The following is a 9,429-nucleotide window of genomic DNA, read 5'->3' as shown; positions in this document are numbered from 1 at the left end:
GAAGATGACAGCATCAACAAACTTCAACTACAGAGCTTTAGAGACAGCAATGGCTTTGTACATTTGAGGAATAAACACATAAAAGGAAAATTGTATTTTATTTTGTTGTCTTTGACTGGAATCCAGATGAGCAAGCTGGAGTTATCAAGGTCTCAACTAGAGATACTGTGTTAGACCGGCCTAACAGTTACACAAAGTCAGTCTGGTCTCACTTTGCTTGATGCTAATGCAAAACTAATTTTTTTGTTACCACTGCTGTGTCTTCAAACAGCCACAACAAAGTGAGTTTGGCAGGTTATATACGCTAGGGCTGGGCAATATGACGATATGTACTGTATAATTATTTATATTTATTTTTTCTATAACGTTTTTATCGCAGTGTCAAAAATCCAGTGACCGAACAGCATTACAGCAACAAGTTAATGTCATTCGGACAGCGCTTTACGTTCTGGCCTTTGCATCATTTTACACTAAAGTTCTTGATAAAATGAATAAAACACTCAGTACTTATCATTTGTCAAGTATTTCATTCACACGAGTATACAAAAATAGGCTTTACCATGTGGTTATTTATTATAGACTATTGAATTACAAGAAGACTTGCTATAGTGTGATATATATCGTTATTGAGATATGAAATGATCTCTATCAGGATGGAATATTTTGAACATATTGCCCAGCCCTAAGGTACTCTACATACTGATAATTTTCTCCTTAGTCATAAACAATTACATTAGATAAAGAAATACCCCGGAGCGGACTTGAGTCTAGGAAATGAACTCATGTAAGAGTTAATTAGCTGTGGTGCAACATTACCCAGCTCTGTGGTGTACAGGAGTGACAGCAACGGCCCACAAAGGGCCTCTTTCTGTTCAGCAGGCCCTCCTTCCATGTGCTGGCAACACAGCGCAGCACCGAGGGGCTGGTGCTGCGGTCCTTGAAACACATCGACACATAAAACACATTGAAGGTAAAGGAAAAACTAAGACAACTAATAAGTGTAATGCTGATCCTACTGTATAATGGCATAACAAGATTGTTGGTCTGGATCTGTGGCTTACCGAGTCATCGTTGGGATGTTTCCAGCGGTTACACCACTGCTCTCCATTGTTGACCTGCAGCAGGAAGCCATCTGACAGCTCCATGTTCTCTGCTGTCCTTCCCGCTCCCTTCAGATCACACACCACTAGCTGGCAAGCTGGCAAGACATGGGGATATCACAAGGTTACATTTCAAACAATTTCAATGCAGCCATCACTCCTGGCAATGTGTATTTTTTTCATTTAATAAGCAAGAGTACTGCCAAGTAATTTACCTTCCATAAGACAATTGAAGATGAACTACACCGCCTAGCCCTTCAATGCAAAATATATGATTGCTTCAGATTCCTTTAATACAAAGATATGGCGGTGTAATGCATCTCTCCACAGGCTGCAACATCTGCCTCTGCTCTCATAAGCACTGAGCATGTACCAGGTGTCACCTCAACAGGAAAGCTAGAGAACATAGATGTATCTAGCTAAAACAATGTGGGCCACTCCCTCACTGTGCATCTCCCTGCTAGTATGAGATTACTTGACTTAACACCTGTTTGCTCCAGTTAGGCCACATTTTCTGAGTTATGTCAAGGAAGGTTACAGATTCCTTCACTCTTTCAAAGAAACTTTTTGTAGATTTGTCAGAGGCCACCTTTACCGTTTTGGGCAATACAGACATGGCAGAGATATGGAGTACAGCAATTGCCAATTAAAGGTACTTATTAATTATTGTTCGAAATCAGGAATAACATATGGTGAGGCTATTTCTTAAGCATTAAAACAGGAATAAATGTTTCTAATATGGGTAGTTATTCCTCTTAAATGCAGCTTTGTTATGTTGAATTTTATTTGCAGATGTTTTCTTATGCTTTTGTGTTTAAGATGTTGTATAATAGATTGATAATAATGAGGATGTTTTTAAGATTAAAACCCTACAAAAAACATTTTGACCACATAACACATACTGGTCCCGCACTATATTGGTTACTGTCTGGTTAACCTTTTAGTACAATGGAGGTGTGCAGTGTCTGGGCCCCAAACACCTACAAAGACAATGAAAAACATTGACATTGTCGCAGTCTGCCTGTTTTTTCAGCAATTGTTCATTTGAAGAATTAAAAAACAGTACATGTAGAGTACAAAAGCCTGGAGAAACAAGGAAAAATTACAAAGAGAGTGAGTACAAAGACAAATAACCGAAAACAGCAAGCAAAATTACTTTGGTAGAAGTCACTTTTTTAGAATATTAAGTGAAAGACTTAAAGTATCTGATGTTTACTGTACTTATTAAATGTACTTAAGTATTAGAAGTAAAAAAAAAAACGTTTGATTTTAGGAAGAAACCTGGGACAGACGCAGGCTCTTGGTAGGCGGTGTCTGACGGGGCCGGTTGGGGTGTGATGAAAAGTGGTTAGAGTCACAATAACAGATAATGGAACAGTGACTAGAAATAGTAGTCCATGACACTATCAGTCATTATGCTTCTATCTCTTCTGCTTTAGTTTTGGCCTATGTTTTTTTTACTTTGCAACAAACAGGAATGGAGCGTACATTAACTTTAAATCTAGGAGCAATGCTTCAATAAACCTTTTCTCCAGTGTAACAAATTTCTTCAGATTTTATTTTGTAGTAACGAGTAACTAAGACGCTTAGGGGAGATGTAGTGGAGTAAAAGTCAACATTTTATTTAGGAAATGTAGTGGAGTAAAAGTAAAAGTTTCCGGTGATATAAATAACAAAGTTAAGTACAGATACGTGAAAATTCTACTTATGTACAGTAACAAAGCATTAGTACTTTGTTGCATTACAACACTGCTAACTTTACAATGATGAAACACACAACAAAAACAAACATGGCAATAGCAAAATTTGCTAATTATCAAATTATACTGTAAAAATACCAGTATTCATTTTAAAATCTGTTATCAGTAGGGACAGCCCATCTCCCACCTGATCACATTCTTCTATTACCCCCAGGAGTAGAGATGTAATGATTACCGGTGAACCACAATAAAAATGTTGACGATAACAATTACCGTTTTCATTTAAAATATCATGATTATCACGGTGGATTAACACAGTGGGGAAACAGTGTGTTTAATCCTTCCCAGCTTCATCCGAGTCTCCTGCGTAGCCTACAACGTGCATTTCTTGAGGTTGGAATCATTGCGGAAGTAGGAGATGAAAGCCCTCATCTAAGAGGACTAAGCCTGAAGCATGGGCCTATATTGGCTATTATAAGAATGCCGAAGGACAGCTGATTGAAGATAGTTATTCTGTCTGCAGAACGTGCAGGAAAAAATTTGCTGCTAAAGGCATTGAACACACTTTTAAAAATACCGCGATAATACCAAAAAATCGTGATACATTGTGATATGGTCATACCGTTACATCCCTACTCAGGGGTCCTTGATGGGGATTCCAAGGGGTTCCCAGCTAAAGGGGAATAATTTATTTTCACTATAATTCCACCCATAAGTAATACAATGACATAATGTATGACTATTTTGGTCAAGGATTTCATACATTTTTTGGAATAAAACATTTAAAAACAAAAACACTATCAGATGGGGGACCCTGGAATCAAATCTAAATCAAATGGGGTCTCATGGTCTATGTGGTCCGTTTGAGGGTCCTTGACGTGAAAAGGTTTGGGAACCACTGTTTTAGATGACAAAAAGGTCCCTGTTTAGACACACTGTACGCGACTGGGTTAATCCGTATCACATGCTCCAAGCTGTCTGTAATAAGCAGGTCAAACAGGAGCGGTCTCATTGTGACAGATGGAGTGTGAAGATGCAGACAACAATGGCACGAACCAGGCAGCCCGGTGTCTGGTTTGGCTACAAAATAACGCCGCTTTGTTTGGCATACACTGCAATCTCTTCATAATACCTGGTAAATGGCTTTAGTTGGTCTATTTGAAGGTTCGAGGGAAAATTAAACCATGGCCTGTGCGGTTTCTGTCACAGTGCAAGTTTCGTCTCGGCACATTGTGTTGCATGCTGTCGAGCCTCATGCTAACCTGACGTTATGGCGTAAGGGCTCGCGAAACCTTGAATGAAATCAATTTTGTCTAATGTCTGATGCGTTCATGAGCAAGCAGTTAACATCACATTCGTTTATGTTGCCGAAGCAAGTCAGTGAACTCATGAATTGAACTCAATGTCAAGTTAACTGGACTTCAGGTTATACCACTAAAATATTGGCCCAAATGAGATTAAGCCTCCACCACTCACGAATGCCTCAACGGCGTCGTGTGAGCTAATGTTACTATCATTTTATATGTCTACCATGTCGTTATTGTTTCCATGACAATACACGCGCGGCATTAGTACCGTTACTCGTTGGCGATCTAGCTAGCACTAGCTCGCTAGCCATGCTCGCGATAACAAAATCTCCCTTACCTTGAATATGTTGTGACGCTGACTCATATCTAAAAAAATACACTCGTCGACAAAACTGCAACCAGTTGTTGGGCTCTTTAGTACCCTTGTGTCTCCCCACAAGAGCTCCACTCTCCTCCGAAGAATAGACGGCACAGCTCTGACAGACCGAAATGTGTCACAGGAGGCAGGAGCACTGTTATTTTAGCCTCGCTTATCCAGACCATCCACACACTGCGGAGCGGAGGAGGGTCTGGCTACTCCACACAGCATTCCAAAAGCTGTGACCCATCAGGAACTGTGACCGCAGAGGGCGCTGTTGCACGTCGTCTCCCCGTGCACGTTAGACGATGCAGGGCGAAGAAGAGCGTCTACGCAATCGGCGTAAACATTAATACAAAACAGTCACGGGTGTAAGCTGCATGATTTTGTTATTTTTTTCTAATGAGAAAGAGTAAACCGCCGGTGACCATATTAACCACCTCAGGCATAGTGACATACGTTAAATCTGAAAGTAAATAAAAATATATTAAGGTACATTTTTTCTGAAATGAGTCACATTTCTAAATGTTTTTTGGGGGGTTATTTCTTTTATTTATTTATTTATTTGTTTTATATTTTGAGTCATCACAGAGCCAGTACTTCAGAGGTCACCATATCTGACAATTGGCAGCTAGCCGTCAGAATGTCTGACCCCACTGTAACTGCTCAATAAAGGAGTCAGCAGAAACTGATATGGTGACCTCTGAAGTACTGGCTCTGTGATGACTCAAAATTTAAAAATATATGCGTCCAGATTAGTGTGAAGGGATTAAATAACCACGTCAAAAAATATTTAGAAGTTTGAGTCTTTTATTAAGCAGTTACAGCAGCACTGTGCCATATGACCACTATGGTTTTTCAGCTGCAACACTGCTTGAATAGTGCTGTCTATTTTTCCTTTGTGACTTATGGCATATATGTATGTGGCATACAGCTGTGTTAGTATGTGTTTGAGACAAAGGTTTCAATATATATTGTTCTGTTTAGAGTATGCATATACTGTGTGTATATATTAGTGTGTATATTTTTGTTTTGGTTGTTCTGTGTGTAAGCACAGTGTGAGTAACGATGCTCCAAAGAAAAATTCCTCGTATGGGTCCTCATACCTGGCAAAGAAAGCTGATTCTGATTCTGATTCTGATTCTGATTCTGATTCTGATACTCCAGCTCTAGATAAGACTCAAAAACAGGGTCACAGTTCGTGCTTCTAACTTCATGGAGACAAACAAATAGGTGTCCGTTGCTCGGATTTTGTGAAACCTCATTGTTGAAAATATTCCTTCTCAAAAATAATTTATTTTGTACATGCACAAAATAATTCTGGAGCTACAATCATTTGTTTATGATTCGCATATCTGTGCGCACAAAAGTGTTTCACAAATGCACACAATAATTCTGCAGCTGAACATCATTTCACAAACTCAAAATATATGGCTTCATTTGATTTAAAAAAAACAACAAATTAAAATGTTTCAAGTTGTATAACTCAAATAAAACAGCAAATGACATCAACACAAAGAACAAAGTTCTTGAAACATGGACATGGTGCGTCACTCAGTGGTCGATTACGGTATATCAATTATTGGAGCGTACCACTGTGGTATGATGGGTAGGGGGAAGATCAATATACTCAAGAGTTACGTTTAAGGCATAATATTAACTACTGATGCAACATAAAATGTTTCCGTATAGAACTACATTTGAATACGCTCTGTCACTACCCAATTGGTAGCTATTATTTACGATTTCTTGATCCTGCCACAATTGAGTGACCCATGGCGATGTTTATAATGGTAGGGACTGAAGCGTTCTATTACGTTTTTTTCTACCAAGCTAGCAGCAACCATGAGGTAAGATAGCTAGACGTTTGACATTTAAATATATGTTTTTATTCTAAGCAAACAATTTATAGGGTTGTAGCTTTGTTATATAAGACACTAGGGGCGACTTTAACTCTGTTCGGCTTTAAGTGAAGTCGCTTATTTCTGCCAGAATGCATGTAGCATGGCCTGTGTTGGGGAGCTAGCTAGCCTAACGTTAAGTGAGCTAAATTAACCAAGACATGTCATAACATGTCATGAAACACCACAGGTCCTTAGCGGCGAATCAGCTGGCAATAATTTAGTTATTTAGCGTGTTTGGTAATGTTAATCGAACCAGCTGATCAAAAAAGTCAGTTAATTAAAATACAATGGCAATACTATTTTTGGGTTATTTCTTAATGGCATGCACTTTCAGCACCAGGGGACTGTCTCCCACAAATAAATACTGCACACCTGTGATTTACATTTATCAGTCATTTCCACTTTCAACCTGATGAGCGTCTAACTGCTAGCTGATCCTTTTTAATAAACCAGTGAGCCCGTTTCGGTCTTGTGACTGGCAAAACAAAAAAACAAACTCACTGGTTTAGAAGATATAGGGAAATATGTAGTAGTTGAGCATTACCTGTTAATCTCAGGTATGTTTGTAAGCATAATTACCCAGGTACCTTAAATCAGTACTTGACATTCATGGCATAATTGACTTAGACAGTCGTGTGTTTAATGAAAGCACTGGCCGTTCAACAAAAAAGATTTACGCGGATGGTATACCTTGAATTGGGACTTATGAGAATGCTTTTGTTTTGTGTTTTGATTATTTTTCTTTCTGTTCTGTTATTTGTAATCCATGTCTTGACAAGTGCCAATTAAATAAGCTCACTTTCCATTAACTTTGGCTTTCAGACTGCAGTAACAAAGTGTATTTAGCTATAAAATGAACACTTAAGTTGAAATAGAAAACTGTATTAAGGTATTCTTTCTCTGTGGATGATCATTTCAGTCAAGACAAGGAAACCTCAATGCTGAGTATTCTTTTGTGCAAGAAGTTCAAAATGTCACTACTACAATACACATCCCCCTTTTATTAAATTTTAAATTCATAGATAATCTTATAGGCCCCATAGCACTGTATGCATCTCATGTCCTGCAAAACTAATATGCCAGCATGCTCAGGCTCCAGAAGCGCTTGGCGTCCAGCGTGTTGCGCTGTGGCAAGAAGAAGGTGTGGCTGGACCCAAATGAGACCAATGAGATTGCCAACGCAAATTCTCGTGAGTTGTTTACTTTCCGTTGAAGAGCTCTCTCTGTAAATCTGTGTTGTGCGGGCCCCAAAAAGCCAGAATCTTTATTGCGTTGGGTTTGTGCCACAGGCCAGCAGATCCGAAAACTGGTGAAGGATGGGCTGATCATCAGAAAGCCTGTGACGGTTCATTCCCGTGCTCGCTGCCGCAAGAACACATTGGCACGCCGCAAGGGACGTCACATGGGTTACGGTGAGTAATGTCCCTTTTCCTTTCCTTGTCTTGTGAAAACACAGCACTTTGATTTGCTTTCACAGATTCTACAATGAATCCTGTGCTAGCATTATGTAATTAGAGTATTAGTAGTTGCTGAGTGGACAAATAGAAAGTAATCACTTTTGCATGTCAGTTAATTTTTCAGAAAAATACATCAAACTGTGTGTTGAAGCCTGCAAATGGCAGAAGTTTGGTAGTTTTGATATGAACATTATTTGACACACTGCCATTTTTATTATTTCAGGTAAGAGAAAGGGTACAGCCAATGCTCGTATGCCAGAGAAGTTGTCATGGATGCGGCGCATGAGAATCCTGCGTCGACTTCTTCGTCGCTACAGGGAGTCCAAGAAAATTGACAGGCACATGTAAGTGTGAATTTCAGAGCTCAGTGTTGATGAATGGTGAATAAACCTGTGCTGTTTTAATTCCAATTTCAAGAGGAGGCATCTTGCTTTGAGACACTGAGGTATTGTTTCTGTGTCCTCCAGGTACCACAGTCTCTATCTGAGGGCCAAGGGAAACGTCTTTAAAAACAAACGCATCCTGATGGAGCACATCCACAAGCTGAAGGCAGATAAGGCTCGCAAGAAGCTGCTATCGTAAGTTGCTCTTTTTTATTGTTTTGTTCTTGTTTGGAATATGTGAATGATTTGCCTGCCAGAACTAAATAACTTAGCTTTTTTTATTTCTGGAAGTGTCCAAGTATAAGGACACTTTTATTCCCCATTAGCTCAGTGTTGCTGTGAAAATAATTTTCTTCCGTCTCCACCTCCCTTTACCCACCCAGTGACCAGGCTGAGGCTCGCCGCTCCAAGACAAAGGAAGCCCGCAAACGCAGAGAAGAGCGTCTGTTGGCCAAGAAAGAAGAGATGATCAAGACCTTGTCAAAGGAGGAGGAAACTGCAAAGAAGTGAATCTAAACTGAAAGCTTTTCTTGTTAGAATCCCATTTTTCTTGCTAATAAATTTGGATAAATGAGTCATTATTTGGTTGTCTCTCTGTCTGTCTTGGTGTTAAACGATTCATGAGGGGACACAAGGTACTGTACAGGAGCACTGCTGTGGCTGTCAATCCTGCAGCGTAGTGATTAGGCCTGCATGATTCAGGGAAAAAAAAAAAAAATCATGATTTAGCTTAGAATTGATTTTTTTTAATTTATTTTTTCTCTTAAAGTGTAATATTTATTGCACACATGAACCATGACATGGAAAAACAAATTGGCAGTTTCAAACCGATTTATTTTGGCACCTATAGCACATTGTGCATCACCACAAGCCGTAAACATAGAGGCTTCAATGAAGAGAAGGGAGAGCTTTAAAACCTATTTTAAACAGTCTGTTTAAAATTCAAAGAAAGTAATAGCGTTTGATGTAGCCGGCTCGTAAAATTAAATTAGAATCAGTCATTAAATCTTTTTATTTTTCATTAAATCAATTATTTAAAAGTTAAATCGTGAACGGGGTGAATTGAGATCAGGATTTTATACCAATCGTGCAGGCCTAGTAGTGATCTCACCTCTAAGCAACAACTTCTGTGAGACTGCTTTTGTTATAAAACATTCTAGAACGTCAGTTATTTTGAGAATCAGTTGATCATAAATTATATCTGAATGAGATGTCTTTAA

General features: G+C 39.0%; 2 protein-coding genes and 1 long non-coding RNA gene across 5 annotated transcripts in view; 2 read left to right on the top strand and 1 right to left on the bottom strand.

Annotated features, from left to right (window-relative positions):
* The window catches only part of LOC116671177 (uncharacterized), a 10,957-nt gene extending 8,106 nt beyond the window's left edge, over positions 1 to 2,851 (top strand). The window contains exon 4 of the long non-coding RNA XR_004327217.1: positions 2,691 to 2,851. This is a non-coding gene — a long non-coding RNA (uncharacterized LOC116671177). The remainder of the gene's footprint in view (positions 1 to 2,690) is intronic.
* Positions 1 to 4,716, bottom strand: part of gpam (glycerol-3-phosphate acyltransferase, mitochondrial) — a 17,706-nt gene extending 12,990 nt beyond the window's left edge. Inside the window, exons 1-3 of one of the 2 annotated variants that reach the window (XM_032502191.1) lie at positions 4,445 to 4,716; positions 1,062 to 1,198; positions 817 to 936 (exon numbers count right to left, since the gene is read on the bottom strand). In XM_032502191.1, the coding sequence (XP_032358082.1) occupies positions 817 to 936; positions 1,062 to 1,145 (204 nt within the window). In that variant the 5' untranslated portion in view covers positions 1,146 to 1,198; positions 4,445 to 4,716. Of the gene's footprint in view, positions 1 to 816; positions 952 to 1,061; positions 1,199 to 4,444 lie in introns of both variants that reach the window. The other variant, XM_032502190.1, reaches the window with a different exon arrangement.
* Positions 4,717 to 6,093: 1,377 nt separating this feature from the next.
* On the top strand, positions 6,094 to 8,784 carry LOC116671620 (60S ribosomal protein L19). 2 transcript variants are annotated; one of them, XM_032502963.1, is made up of 6 exons: positions 6,094 to 6,315; positions 7,462 to 7,559; positions 7,659 to 7,781; positions 8,050 to 8,170; positions 8,294 to 8,404; positions 8,593 to 8,784. In XM_032502963.1, exons 1-6 carry the CDS (start codon positions 6,311 to 6,313, stop codon positions 8,717 to 8,719), a joined length of 585 nt encoding a protein of 194 aa, XP_032358854.1. In that variant the 5' UTR covers positions 6,094 to 6,310; the 3' UTR covers positions 8,720 to 8,784. The 2 variants fall into 2 exon arrangements, with proteins under 2 accessions (XP_032358854.1, XP_032358852.1); XM_032502961.1 differs by having other exon boundaries at positions 6,097 to 6,315; positions 7,453 to 7,559.
* The last annotated feature ends 645 nt before the right edge of the window (positions 8,785 to 9,429 follow it).

This window comes from Etheostoma spectabile, chromosome 21 (assembly GCF_008692095.1).
Source record: "Etheostoma spectabile isolate EspeVRDwgs_2016 chromosome 21, UIUC_Espe_1.0, whole genome shotgun sequence".
NCBI lineage: Eukaryota > Metazoa > Chordata > Actinopteri > Perciformes > Percidae > Etheostoma > Etheostoma spectabile.
Note: the sequence above shows the minus strand (reverse complement) of the source record. Positions and strands in the feature narration are given on the sequence as shown.